This window comes from Myotis nattereri (assembly GCF_964212035.1).
Source record: "Myotis nattereri genome assembly, chromosome: X".
Lineage (NCBI taxonomy): Eukaryota > Metazoa > Chordata > Mammalia > Chiroptera > Vespertilionidae > Myotis > Myotis nattereri.
This window is the reverse complement of record NC_138078.1, coordinates 29,470,058-29,485,442: the sequence shown is the minus strand read 5'-3', so window position 1 is coordinate 29,485,442 and position 15,385 is coordinate 29,470,058. Positions and strand designations below refer to the sequence as shown.

The window sequence follows — 15,385 nt, the reverse complement described above, 5'->3', positions numbered from 1 at the left end:
ATCATATGATCTCACTCATATGTGGGATATAATGATCAACATAATTTGATGAACAAGAATAGATCCAGAGACAAATGGCAGGGGATGGGTGGTTAGAGAGCAACCAAAGGACTTGTATGCATGTATATTCGTATAACCAATGGACACAGACACTGGGGTTTGCCCGTGGTGGGAATGGCTGGGGAGGGGGGGAGGGTCAATTGGGGAAAAAGGAGACATATGTAAAACTTTAGAGAATAAAAAAAATTAAAAAATAAAGATTTTTTTTAAAGTTTAAACAATATTAAGATAGTATCCCAATCTATTAGAGCAAGAGTTTCAAGTTCTGGTTTATTTTGCTAAAAGAGAAAGTTTTTCATGTTTTATAGACAATATGTATTATAGACAATATGGTTAACTATATTTTCTTAACCAGTAGGTTACTAGAGGAAAGTTACAACACAGTTTATTTTTTAGGTACATGCGAAAAATATCTTAAAATTAGGACTGGCATAAAGAAGAGAAGCATAAACATCCATTATATGTATACTCTCCACATTCATGAAAGGAACTAAAATTCCAAATCAAGGAGTTTGCTGCATGTGGGTCATAGAAGAGAGGTCAGAGAACCGTGAATTGACCTGGTCCACAATCGGCATGTCCACAAGTCTATCTCTAGTATATAAGGTAAAAGTGATCCTTGGGTTCACAAAAGTGATGGACACCTTGCTCTAAGAGTAGTTAGGACAGAAGCCTTAATGGAGTGAGTTGAGAAGAGAAAGTAAAACAAAGAAAAGCAGAGTAAAGGATCAAGTCTAGGGGCTAATGTGGGAGTTATGGAGGACCAATGCCAGGTTTCTCAGGATCCGTTTGTGATTACAGACCAAACCCCATACTGTTTATGGATGACATGCAAAAGACATACAGCATGATGACTAGCTAGTGTAACACAAAAATCAGCAGATCACATACAAAAAAGACAGCAGATTAAGTAAAGAAAAATAGCTGCAAGATGCAGAACACCTGGGAAATAAAAGGAAGAGGCATGAATTTAATGTGCCATTAAGTGGTAAAACCACTCTCACAGAAAAAGTCCCACAGAGAAAGTCACTAAACTACTCCCCAGAGAGACAAAGAATGCATAGACCAAAAGCCACTTAGGAAGAAATACAATTAAAAGGGAACTTCTGATCAGAGAGAATAATCTGCAATGTTATGAAGTGGCACTGCAAAATACAGTCTAAAAATCCAAGTCCAATAATATCCCAGTAGAGCATTACCAATAATATAGGCACATAAATCCAATATGTTGGATAGATGTTCTTTGAATTCCAAGTCTGTGTCTTGTTCATTTTGGCATTCCTGGGGCTCAGCATACTATCTGGCAGCAAATATGCTCACTGGATTGTTGTTGAATGAAGAGATATGAAACTGATCAATCCTGGTTAACTCAATGGTGTGTGCGAGGAGTGGGGATGGAGAGCAGAGAAGTCCTGGCATTTTCACTTCATGAGGCTTTATAGTCTTATTGGAATCTCTGGGAAAGACAATTAAGGTAAAAGAAGGATGGAAAGGGAGTGGGGGATTCTTATCTCCTACTTACCATGTTTACATAGAGGGGCTTATTCACTCACAAGAAGGAAAAATTTAGGAGGGACAAAAAAACCTGCATCAATTTGCTTCCTCCCTTATGACTTGCCATCAGAGGAAAAACAACATATCTGATCAGTGAATTAGGGTGAAGGAATGGAACATGAGGTGAGCAGAACTTTCTTTTCCTTTCCCAATGTCTTGAATCCAAGATGCACACTTTCTCCTCCTCCTTCAGGAGTAGGTTGTTTGTTCCTAAAGAGAGTTTACAATTGGGCAGCTCAGGGTGAACGCACTCAATTTTGGTGGAAGGTATTAATAAGCCCAAATGAGTGCATAGTACCAAGTCACTTTCCAGTTCACCTTTATAATAAAGGCAACCTTTTGATCTCTATCTGCCATAATTCTACATCTACTCAGTAAACTCGGATGAGGGAATATAGGATGCATTCAATGATCACACTGAAAACTCCATTACAATCCAAGCAGCAGAGTGAAGTGCTTTAACTTCCACTACAAGTGATTTAAGAGGCATTAGGAAGTACAAAATTGCATGAACAAGACTCTGATGGACATTATTTGTTGAGTAGGCTATAATTGAATTATACACACAGGGGAAAACAGCTGGCTTGCCTTTGCATATACTGAAAACTAAAAGAGTTTTCAAACTTTTTGGTCAGACTTTTCCCTTCATAAAAATATAGGTAAGAATGGAAAGGAAAGTAGGGAGATATACAGAGTCAGGCAAGTTGGTTACTTGCCTGTCTTTTGGAATAAAGACAGGGAAAGGAATCAAGTTATTACCAGATGGTTTTAAGGAACCAGGACAAGAGAGAGGTCAGCTGATTTATCAAATATTCAGGTCCCATGAATACAGAAAAAAAAAGACATTAAAGTTGAGAGAAGATTGAAAAAAAACTCTGCTTCTGGATAGCAAAACAAGTTTCAGAACATAAACATTTACACATTAAAATGTCTGTAGCAAATAAATAGATGAGCTTCTTGAGTTTGTTGGTTTTGAGCAGAGAAAAAGCTAGTGTAGAGGAAATGATGAAGAGAGAAAGAGAGGAAGAGAGAAGCCTGCAAACCTTCCAAATAGTTATTTCCCATATTGTTATTTTTCATCATGAAAAGTACTGAAACAGTGAAATTATGAGCCATACCAAAAGGTGTATTTTGAAGAGCTATTTGGGAGACTCTTTTCCTCATATAATATGCATTTCAAACCTCCCAAAATGATGTTCTTTGAAGCTTCCTTATAGACCTTGTTTATCTTGAAGGAAGTAGATTTTTCCAGGTAATAAGATTTAATCAATTTCTATTATCAGAATTATAATTTCTTTAGTTTGCAACCTGAGAAGAGTGCAACTTAAGCAATTTAGTGAGATGTTATTAAAATAGTTCCTATATACAAGGATTTCTTTACCTTCTTTTATACTTCATGTCATAAAGCATCAACGTTTTATCTTCTACAGGATAGATTTAAAACAGAAATAAAGGTTTGAACACTCAACTGTTAATACTCACTTAAGCAGAACAGGTGACACACAAAACAATGATTTCACTTCAGAAAGGGACTGGATATTCACTGGGGTATGGTTACTATAAGTTGTCTGCTTATTAAAATGATGGTCTATTTCAATAAAACAATTATTTATCACTGGAAATTGGCAGTTGAGTTGCACATTTAAACTCAGATTAATCTACACTAATATTTTTATCCCTGATCTGAATAAACAATGAGAATTCTCTTTCAGTATTGGTTATTGGTTATTGGTTGAAGAAAAGAAAGCTGGAGAACCAAGATGGCGGCATAGGTTAATGCCGGAGTTTGCTGCTTTGAACAACTACTTCAAAAGTGAAACTAAAAGACAGAACGGACATCACCTAAAACCACTGGAACGCTGGCTGAATGGAAGTCCTACAACTAGGAGGAAAGAGAAACGCATAAGGACACTCAGAGGAGGCGCAGCGCTGAAGTCAAATTCTGAGGTGCAGAGTGCGCGCGCGGAGCGGGCTGGCGGCGGAGGGCACAGTTGGCATTTTCAATCGGGAGGGAGTCGCAGACTCTGAGCTCCAGATCCGGGCGAGTCTTTAGGGACCCAGACTCAAACGGGAGAAGTGGGACTGCCTGGCTTCGGTCAGAGCGAGTGCAGCTTTCTCTCCGAGCTTTGCAGCGGGTGCTGGGACTCAGAGAGGCAGAGCCCCTGGGGACAGGACTGAGAGCCGCCATCACTGCTCTCTCAGGCCCACCCTATTGATCCTGTGCGACCCGCCCCGCCCAAGCCCTGCACAGAGGCATTTGCCGGATAGCCTCAGGCAAACGCCAGATTAGCACCTCCCTAGAGGACAGAAGTTCTCTCACTGCTGACACAGCTGATTCTCATAGCCACTTGGCCTGGAGGTCAAACCCTCCCTGGAATTAGCTACAACAATCAAGATTTAACTATAAAACCACGAACAAAGACCACTAGGGGGTGCACCAAGGAAGCATAACAAAATGCGGAGACAAAGAAACAGGACAAAATTGTCAATGGAAGATCTAGAGTTCAGAACCACACTTTTAAGGTCTCTCAAGAACTGTTTAGAAGCCGCCGATAAACTTAATGAGATCTACAAGAAAACTAATGAGACCCTTGATGTTATATTGGGGAATCAACTAGAAATTAAGCATACACTGACTGAAATAAAGAATATTATACAGACTCCCGACAGCAGAACAGAGGAGCGCAAGAATCAAGCCAATGATTTGAAATGCGAGGAAGCAAAAAACACCCAACCGGAAAAGCAAAATGAAAAAAGAATCCAAAAATGCGAGGATAGTGTAAGGAGCCTCTGGGACAGCTTCAGGCGTACCAACATCAGAATTATAGGGGTGCCAGAAGATGAGAGAGAGCAAGATATTAAAAACCTATTTGAAGAAATAATGACAGAAAACTTCCCTCACCTGGTGAAAGAAATGGACTTACAGGTCCAAGAAGCACGGAGAACCCCAAACAAAAGGAATCCAAAGAGGACCACACCAAGACACATCATAATTAAAATGCCAAGAGCATAAGACAAAGAGAGAATCTTAAAAACAGCAAGAGAAAGAAACTCAGTTACCTACAAGGGAATACCCATACGACTGTCAGCTGATTTCTCAACAGAAACTTTGCAGGCCAGAAGGGAGTGGCAAGAAATATTCAAAGTGATGAATACCAAGAACCTACAACCAAGATTACTTTATCCAGCAAAGCTATCATTCAGAATTGAAGGTCAGATAAAGAGCTTCACAGATAAGGAAAAGCTAAAGGAGTTCATCACCACCAAATCAGGATTATATGAAATGCTGAAAGGTATCCTTTAAGAAGAGGAAGAGGAAGAAAAAGGTAAAGATACAAATTATGAACAACAAATATGCATCTATCAACAAGTGAATCTAAGAATCAAGTGAATAAATAATCCAATGAACAGAATGAACTGGTGATTATAATAGAATGAGGGACATAGAAAGGGAATGGACTGACTATTCTTGGGGGGGAAAGGGGTGTCGGAGATGCGGGAAGAGACTGGACAAAAATCGTGCACCTATGGATGAGGACAGTGGGTGGGGAGTGATTGCGGATGGTGGGGCGGGAACTGGGAGGAGGGGAGTTATGGGGGGGAAAAAAGAGGAACAAATGTAATAATCTGAACAATAAAGATTTAATTAAAAATAAAAAAAAATAAAAAAAAAATAAAAAAGAAAGCTGACAGGGTATCATTTATTTAAAGATTCTATTCCCTACATTCCTCTAATGCTACATGAGTCTCTAAAGCAGAATCTTTATCCAACTTATAATGTTTTTAAGATAAATAAAAATGGTTTGCAACAGTCTGATTTCATTATTAAAAGATAGTTCTTTAAAATAAGGAGTAATTGAATAGGCTTGCAATAGAAAATTCCCTTCTCATTTAAATTTATTTCCTTTTAAAAATAAATTTAAATTACCAGTGATAAAGTTGGCATTTTTGCAATTAGAAAGTTAAATTCAAAGGGAAAAAAATAAATAACGAATAATTTAACATAATGAAATACCTTATTATGCAACCTAATAATAGTATTACTATCTCATCTCACACAATTCACACAATCAATAACTAGTCAGTAAACATAAAGAACATTAATGTGAATTAATTTTTTTATAATTCCAAAGATCTTATGAAGTACACTGGGTACAATAACATATATACTCATTTCAGAATTCCACCTCCAGTTTTTAAAATATTGCCTTCCAAATATTTTTTGTTGTTGTTGTTAATCCTCACCCAAGGATATTTTTCCATTGATTTTTTTAGAGAAAGTGGAAGGGAGGGAGAAACAGAGAGAGATAGAAACATCAATTGGTTGCCTCCTGAACACAACCTGGCCAGGGATCGAGCCTGAAACCTTGACCAGAATCAAACGTGGACCCTCCAGTCTGCAAGCCAATGCTCTATCCACTGACCAAACTGGCCAGGGCTGCCTTCCAAATCTTACGGTGAGACTGCATGTGGGAGATTATTCTAACATTTTTGTAATTCACTTAAGAAATATTTATTATTTCCAGATCCTCTTCTATATTTACTGTTTGAATGCTTGTGTGTAAATAACAGAATCCCAGTTGGAATGACCTTTTGGAAGTTACCGAGGGTGTCCTTAAATAAAAGGAAGAACCAATTGATCATGACTGAGTCATGTGTATAATTTGATGAGTAGGCAGAGAAAGTAGACCTGCAAAGAGAGGAGCAAAACAGGCATGCAGAGAAAATAATACTCACTTATTTATTACAGCTTCAGCAAATGAAGAGAAATAGACTTTCTGTGTTCTGACTACAAAAGATGTGGAGGAGAGGAAAGACTCACAAGCCCAATCTCCATTAGATGTCCACTCTGAGCAGGGGAAGACTATATGATTGAGATATTATAAGAGTTATATGGCTAGTGGACGTAGTTTCCACAAGAAAGGAGTGAAAGTTGGCAGATGGGCAGGGCCGACTATATCATAGACATTCACCATGCTGGGAAAGTAGATGGTAACTGTACAGAAGTAGCAAGTGATCCCACTTGGTTGAGTAACAGGTTAACAACCAAGGGAAACAAAAGGTTGGAATGATAGATAGTAGGGGACTAATGGTGAAGGCTAATTCTGGATTATTTTATAGAGATTGCATCACATGAAAAGACACTTTTGTACATAAAAAAATCAAATATCAGTGATTTCATATGAAACAGACATTTCTATGGTTCAAAAATGGATGAACATTGGTAATTTTATAAGTTTAAGGTAATATCTTATTTAGAAAGCAATGGGTAAATACTACTACTGAAAAGAAAGAGCCACGGATCAAACAGGGTAGGAACTGAAATTGACCACTGTGCACCAGACATAATACTTTATGTTAGGGAACCTCTTTGAAAGCCTTGCCTTTGTAATTTTTATTATTATTATTATTATTCCTACAAGACCTTAAAAGGAAAAGCAATTAGGTTAGGCCTGATCACAGTATGAACAGTTCAGAACTCATTATTTCACATCTAGGTTTTAAATCTAAAGTTATTTCAAATTTAAAATAATGTTTTAAAAAATAGTCAAGACTGTATTCATGTACCATGCCTTCCACTGCTAGGTTGTATGACCCTGTACAAATTACTTGTAAAATAAAATATAGTCATATTACCAGCTTCATAGGGTTACTCTGAAGATAAATCCTGTAATAAAATTTTAACACTCTATTCTTATAAAGCCATTAATAACCATAATTATCATTATTTTGGAGATAGCTACTGTGAAGAAAACAAATATCACTGAACACTCATTGAGCAGTATTTTAATGATATATTGTAAATTAAAAATAAATTGGCATGGATTTTCACATAACTGAGGAATCAGCAACCTGCAATTTAAGGAAACGGTTTTATTTATCATCATGTTTTATACCCATAACTATGGTTCTCTTACCATCGATATCTTCATAAGATGCATATGAACGTTTTTTTGGAATCACTACAAAATCTGATACATTTAAGATAGGATGATCTCCAATAAAATCACCAGAAACTGCGACTTTCAAATTCTTTTCTATCCGTTTCCTGGCCTGACATTTTATGACAGCTACAAGAAAGAAATATTTCCAGTTAATTTGGTTGTTAGGTTATATGATCATTCTTGAGTTACAAGAAAATAAATTATTAAATTATGTCATGAAAACTAAAAGTTCTTTGGCATACTTTGACTTGACATTGCACCTGAATTCACACACACACACACACACACACACACGCACACACCCTTCCACAATATCTATATACATTTACATTTTGTAATAAAATATGAATATTAAATAATATGCAAAAATATAACAAAAGATAAATCTGAAAGGTATAAATTAGGTAACAGAAGATTGTACTAGGGTATAGAAATCTTATTCAGAAACAGATCTACTTATATCAATAATTCACCTGGTGGTCAGGAACATGTGAATATTTCAGCTATCTCTATGTTCATTGTGGTAAATACCAAACTCAACTTATATAACTATACTATAGAAAATACCTTCAAATAATTAAAAAAGTAACTTTCATAACCTTTATTTTATAATGAGTTTAAAATATTTCCTACTATATTATTTATTTACATGTACCTTAAAATTCCTTTAAGTAAAATACTTAAAATATTTTTTCACTTGAAATTTACAGAGTACACCATTAACAGTTAAATATAAAATTGTAATACATTACAATCAATGTTAAAATGTGACTATATATTAATGTACAGCATAAAAAACTTTATATATTTTGCCCTGGCCAGGTGGCTCAGTTGGTTGGAGCATTGTCTCATACACCAAAAAGGTTGCAGATTCTATCTGCACACACCAGGTTGCGTATTCAATCTCTGGTTGAGGCATGTACAGGAGGCAAATGATTGATGTTTCACACATTGCTCTCTCTCTCTCTCTCTCTCTCTCTCTCTCTCTCTCTTTCTCTCTCTCTCTTTTTCACACTCTCTCTCCCTCCCTCTTCCTCTTTCTCTAAAAATCAATAAAAGCATATCCTTAGGTGAGGATTAATATATATATATATATATATATATATATATATATATATATATATATAGTTCCAATATTTTCTTACATTAAATATAGTAGCAAACACAGGAGCCATACCAAGCAGTGGCACACTGGCTGGTCAACAACACATCTTTATACCAACTTAGACAAAAGAGGCTTCTTCCCAAATAGTGACATCAATACTTGGGCTACAGAAAGGCATGCCTGTCAGTGTGTACTTGTACAGTAATATCACTGTGTCCTTGCCTATGCACCTTCGTATGACAAATCGGTCTTCAGCATCTGGTGTACTCTGGACAGAGCCCCCCCACTCCAATTGGCCTTGAACATCCAGGGTACTCTGATTAGGGTTTCCACAGACTCTAATAGATCTAGTTCAGGGCTTTGAACACCTCACAGAATTTGAGATAAAGGGCCTGAAGTTAATGTTATTTTCATCTTAGCTGATTTCTAGGTTTTACCAATAGGAAGAGCAACAGGAAATGGCGTTGTTTTGTGGCAATAACATTGGACTCTTTAGAGGACAAGATTCAGTCCTAGCACTCCCACCAATAGGGCTGGCTACTTCACAACTTACTTTCTCTGGACCTCAACCTTCTTACTTGTACAAAGAAAAGATGGGATGAGAAGGCCTCTAAACTACCTCCAAATCCTGGTGTTCTCTGACACTAAAATATACCTACCTGGAGGGAATTCATCATGTTTTGCTTGTGGAAGTCCAAGAATAGGGTATATCCATCGTATTGCTTGGATTTCTCCACTGTCTACTACCATCATTCTAAATAGAAATTAAATTAAGAGTGAACAAAAACCATAAACACTTTAAATATTAGCATAAAAGAGCATGTTCTCTATTAACTTAATGGTATTTGAGCAAAGCTTGTGAATATAAACTTTGGCAGAGAGACAATAAGTATGAAATACAAAACATTTTTGGTAAATGATTTTATAAACATTTTAAGGCAAACCCTGGGAAATTATCACAAGTAAAAATAGAATACAACCATTATGAGATGTACGTTAAAATTAAAGAACATTTCTCCCTACACTTAAAGCTTGGTATTGATATTTTTTGATGTGACTAGAGTGTGATTAATCACAGGTAGTACAATTCCCATGGGTTATATTCTAAATTGGACAAGCAAAGCACACATACAAAAAATGCCATTAAGTACAGAACTTCAGAAAGGAATACTTTCCTTTTGGGAGATACCAGTTAAAAGAAAGAGGACATTTCTCAAAATATTTTAAGTACATTTATACACTACCAGGAGGATAGCGATACTAGAATGATTCTGATCATTGATGGAAACAGGATTTTCCTGTTAAAAATGAAACGTAAGTCATGGCAGGCAGGACCAGCTTTGTAGGAGCGTGACCTGTGCATTAGCACAAAAATCACACACTAGCATTGCTCCATGCTTGTTTAATACACTACTGTACCTGTCTTAAAATTATTAATACTTTTTGAAGAAAAGCCCCCTCATTTTCACTTATACATGAGGACCCACAAATCACGTATACAGTCTCGACAGCAGGAGTGATGAAAAAGCATGGCAGAATGTACCCAAAGGAAACCTTTCTTTCAAATATGGAGATAAAATATGTACATGTAGGGCAAAATAATAATTTCTTTTTAATTAAGACTTCTAGACAATTATTTAATTGTACTATAACAGCAGAGAAAGCATTTACATTTTCTATCATTATTGGAGTTGGCTTAAATTTCAGCGAGAAAACATGGATACAAGTCTCCTGCATTCTGGCAATGAAACAGGATACCCTAGTCATGGGAGAGGTGCATCAGGATGACATATCCACCTGGCACTGTGCCATCAGTAGATGAATACCAGCATCACAAGTCTTATACTTTGCCCAGACAAGTTGGTTTAAGTTGTTCTCCCAAATATAGATTACTTATTGTCTTGGCAGTAACTATTTTCTCAGTTTAAAAGGCTGCCTTTGCATGTCTCTCAGTCTGTTAAGATTGAGTTGTTCATCACTTTGAACTTTATATCAGCAATGATACATAGTATACCCATTTAACAAATACATTTTCCTCCTCTGAACATATAAATTTCAACACATCAGAGAATAAAAAGCATGAATTTTACGTTGCATCACATATAAAAGAAGTTGATTGTATCAGTGCCAGACAAAACAAAATCAATATACTTATTTAAACTTTACCTTTTCAACTCTGGACTCAATTCATCAAAATTGTCAATAGGCCAATTTGTTCCATCTGCCCTCCTCATTTGAACAACGGCCATTGTCTTCCTTAATTTCATAACTTTGGGAATAAAACACACTGTGATTGGAACAGTCCCTCTAGGAGGCAATTCAATTCCTGTAAAAAAACACAAAATAAGTTTTAATATGGTAAAAATTTTAAGAATATAATTTTAAGCGCAGAAAGTAAAAGTAATCTAATTCATTTACTGATAATTTTTCAAGATCACTTTTGAATAAAAAAACACATTATACAAAATTATAAGCTCACTTTACTGGCTTCACTATTTTTTCTCAACTATCATCAACCCAATAAAAAATATATATCTTAGGCCCTAGCATCGACCTGATACATCAAGGTTGCAGTTTGATCCTTGGTCAAGGCAAATACACGAAGCAACCAAAGAATGCACAAATAAGTGTAACAACAAATCAATGTCTCTCTATCTCTATTTCTCTCCCTTGCCCCCTTCCTCTCTCTCTCTCTCTCTCTATAAAATCAGTCAATAAGGTTCTCTCCTGAAGGGGCTAGAGCCGTGGTCGGCAAACTGCAGCTCGCGAGCCACATGCGGCTCTTTGGCCCCTTGAGTGTGGCTCTTCTGAAGCCTTAGGAGTACCCTAATTAAGTTAATTACAATGTACCTACCTATATAGTTTAAGTTTAAAAAATTTGGCTCTCAAAAGAAATTTCAATTGTTATACTGTTGATATTTGGCTCTGTAGACTAATGAGTTTGCCGACCACTGGGCTGGAGAGCTGAAGAAATGTTAAATGTGATGACCCTTTAATTCATTCTGTATTTTTTTAAAAATATATTTTATTGATTTTTTACAGAGAGGAAGAGAGAGAGATAGAGAGTTAGAAACATCGATGAGAGAGAAACATCGATCAGCTGCCTCCTGCACATCCCCCACTGGGGAAGTGCGCACAACCCAGGTACATGCCCTTGACCTGAATCGAACCCGGGACCCTTCAGTCCACAGGCTGACGCTCTATCCACTGAGCCAAACCGGTTTCGGCTCATTCTGTATTTTTTTCCTAGATCGTAATAGTCCAAGATTCTCCTTGAAGCCCCCAAATTGCTACCAGGAAATTGTTCACTTATTTAACTGATGCCATGAGTGAAGCCAACATTTATTTATGAAAAAAGGGGTAACTCTTCCAGGTTATACAGACCAGAAGACAAAAACATAAAACAAAACAAAACAAAACAAAAAAACTGACAGCATTTTCTTGTGTTCCAGTGAATTAGAAATTTTCTAGCTTTACTTTGCATAAGAACCACCTGTGAAACTTGTTAGACATGCAGCTTGCTGAGCCCCACGTTTAGAAATTCTGATTTATTCATTCTGGGATGTGGCTCAGAAAGCTTCATGTTTAAGTAGCAGCTCATAGGATACAAAGGCAGATGGTCACGGGACTATACTTTGAAACCAACCCCTACCTGTTGCACAAGTATTAAGAGATTGGAAGAGCAGCGAGCTTCTGGCCATTTGTAACAGTGAGGATTTCCAAGTGATAGGTATCTTCCTTTATTGTGAAGAGTAATACTATTTCTTTATAAGAAAACAGAGGATATTGACTATATTTTGTTTTTTAAAAAAACTTCTTTGTTATAAGATCAATGATATTCACAGTCATTTTGTCTCAAATGAGAATATTGTACTAAACTATTAAGAAAAAAAAAAAAATTCCACTTGGCAAAACAGCCCAACTCAAAATTCTTATAAATTTTCAAATTTTAAAATGAAAACTTTCTAAGGTTTAGTATTATCTACACTAATAAAAGAGAAAAATGGTAATTGGCGTACAGCGATACCTTTTTCATTGGCTAATCAGGGCTATATGCAAATTAACTGCCAACTAAGATTGGCAGTTAACTGCCAACTAAGATTGGCAGTTAACTGCCAACAAGATGGCGGCTAATTTGCATATGTAAGCACAATGCAGGGAGGCAAAAGGGAAAGCAGGAAGAAGCCCCCTGCCACTGACAGTGATCTAAAACCCAGGGGGAGCTAAGAGGCCCTGGGGCCGCCTTTGCCCAGCCCCCCAGCCATGATCGGAGAATCAGGCGCCTTTGCCGCCCTGGCCAGTGATAGCAGGAAGTAGGGGTGGAGCCAGCGATGGGAGCTGGGCATGGTTGAAGCTGGCAGTCCCAGGAGCTAGGGGTCCCTTGCCTGGGCCTAAAGCGAAGCCCACGATCGCGGTGCCCCCCGCTGCAGCTGCAGGTCCCTGCTGCCCGAGCCAGACGCCTCAGCCAGAGGTGTCAGGCCTGGGCAGGGGCAGAGCCTGCAACCGCGGGGAGCTGGGGGTCCCCTGCCCAGGCCTGACACCTCTGCCGGAGGCCTCAGGCCTGGTCAAGGGGCCGATCCGGTGATTGGTGATCGGAGGGTGATGAGGGTCAACTCCTCTGGCTGAGGCATCAGGCCTGGGCGGGGGGCGGAGCCGGGGATTGGGGGGATATGATGGTCCCCTTGCCCAGGCCTGAAGCCTGGGTCAGAGGCGTCAGGCTTGGGCGGGGGGTGGAGCAAGCGATCAGAGGGAGATGGGGGTCCCCTGCCCAGGCATGATTCCTGGGCCAGAGGCCTCAGGCCTGGGCGGGGGCCAGAGCCAGTGATCAGGGGGAGATGGGGGTCCCCAGTCCAAGCCTGACACCTCTGGCGGAGGCGTCAGGCCTGGGCAAGGGGCCGATCAGGCGATCGGAGGGTGATGGGGGTCAATGCCTGAGGGCTCCCAGTATGTGAGAGGGGGCAGGCTGGGCTGAGGGACAGTCTCCCCCCCCCCCCACCCAGTGCACGAATTTCATGCACCGGGCCCCTAGTATTTAATAATAATTAATTAATTAATATGATTAAAAGTTAGTATTTATTGAATACTAACTATATGCCACGTTCTGTACTAAATATTTTTCACACAATATCTCATTTTCTTCCCATAAAAACACATAAATTAAGTACTATTATGTCACTCCTTTTAGAAATGGAGGAATTGAAACAATTTGGTTAACTTGCACAAAGTCCTGATGAAAGATTGTATTGTTTGCTAAGCTATCTAAACAATGTGCTATTTTCAACTTTGGCTTTATGAGCTCTATGTTTTTAGTGAATCATTGATTCAAATTAATTAAAACAGCAAGAGCTGGAATAGCATAAAAACAGCAAGAGCTGCATCAACTAAACCATTATGCATCCCCAAGGAAATCAAGTTTAGAAATGATCATTTATCATTACAAACTATATTATCATTAAAATTAGATTATATTATGACTAAAAATAAACCTATACATTTGGATGGTGTAAGGAGTCAAGACAAACACACAAAAGGGAAATTCATTGTTAATACCATAATTTCTTATAATACTTCAAATGAAAGTATTAAAAGATCGTGCTATGATATATAAGCTCACGTAACAATCTAGTAGCCTATTTACCAGACTAGAAAGAACTATTCACTAATGAATTCATGATAAATTTAACTCTTGTTATTTGCTTGAATAGTAACAATCACTGTGCTGTTACTAACTTATAAGAAATCACTAAAATTTAACAATGAAAAAAACTTTGAGAATATATCAAATTCATTTTGTGTCTTACCACTGAGTTTGACTTCCTATGATTTTTCCACTGCCCCTTGTAACACTTTGAGTAGGGACAGGAAATCTGTCCTCACTTCTAACATTTTTTATTAAATCTTCATTGTTGAAGGTATTACATATGTCCCCCCCTTTCCCCCATTGATCCCTTCTAGCCCACCACTGCCCCCCACACCACACTACTGTCTGTGTCAATGGGTTATGCATATATACATACTAGTACAAGTTCCTTGGTTGATCTCTTCACACCTACTCACCCACCCCCGCCTTCCCTCTGAGATTTGATGATCTATTCCATGCTTCTATGTCTCTGGATCTATTTTGTTCACCAGTTTATTGTGTTCATTAGATTCCACATATGAGTGAGATCATGTGATACTTGTCTTTCTCTGACTGGCTTATTTCGCTTAGCATAATACTCTCCAGATCCCTCGATGCTGTCTCAAAGGGTAAGATAACCTTCTTTTATACAGTTGCATAGTATTACATGGTATAAATGTACCACAGCTTTTTTATTCACTTATTTGCTGATGGGCACTTGGGCTGTTTCCAGATCTTAGCTATTGTAAACTGTGCTGCTATGAACATAGGAGTGCATACATTTTTTCTGATTGTTGTTTCGGGTTTCTTAGGATATATTCCCAGAAGTGGGATCAGTGGGTCAAATGGTAGTTCCATATTTAATTTTTTGAGGAAACTTCATACTGTTTTCCATAATGGCTGCACTAGGGTACTAGAGTTCCCTTTTCCTGTATCCTCACAAGCACTTGTCATTTGTTGATTTGTTGATGGTAGCCTTTCTGACAGGTGTGAGGTGATACTTCATTAATCATTTTCATTTTAATTCTTTATGCCTATGTTTCTTTCTCTCTCTTTCTTTCTTCTTCTCATTACAACAGTCCCTTTATCATTTCTTGCAAT

The 15,385-nt window shown here is 37.9% G+C and overlaps 1 protein-coding gene across 1 annotated transcript in view; it reads right to left on the bottom strand.

Moving 5' to 3' along the window:
- CFAP47 (cilia and flagella associated protein 47) overlaps positions 1–15,385 on the bottom strand; it is a gene marked incomplete at both ends in the record, with an annotated part of 442,463 nt that overhangs the window by 25,343 nt on the left and 401,735 nt on the right. Inside the window, 3 exons of the mRNA XM_081081612.1 lie at positions 7,533–7,685; positions 9,324–9,418; positions 10,831–10,990. Of these exons, the coding sequence (XP_080937738.1) occupies positions 7,533–7,685; positions 9,324–9,418; positions 10,831–10,990 (408 nt within the window). The remainder of the gene's footprint in view (positions 1–7,532; positions 7,686–9,323; positions 9,419–10,830; positions 10,991–15,385) is intronic.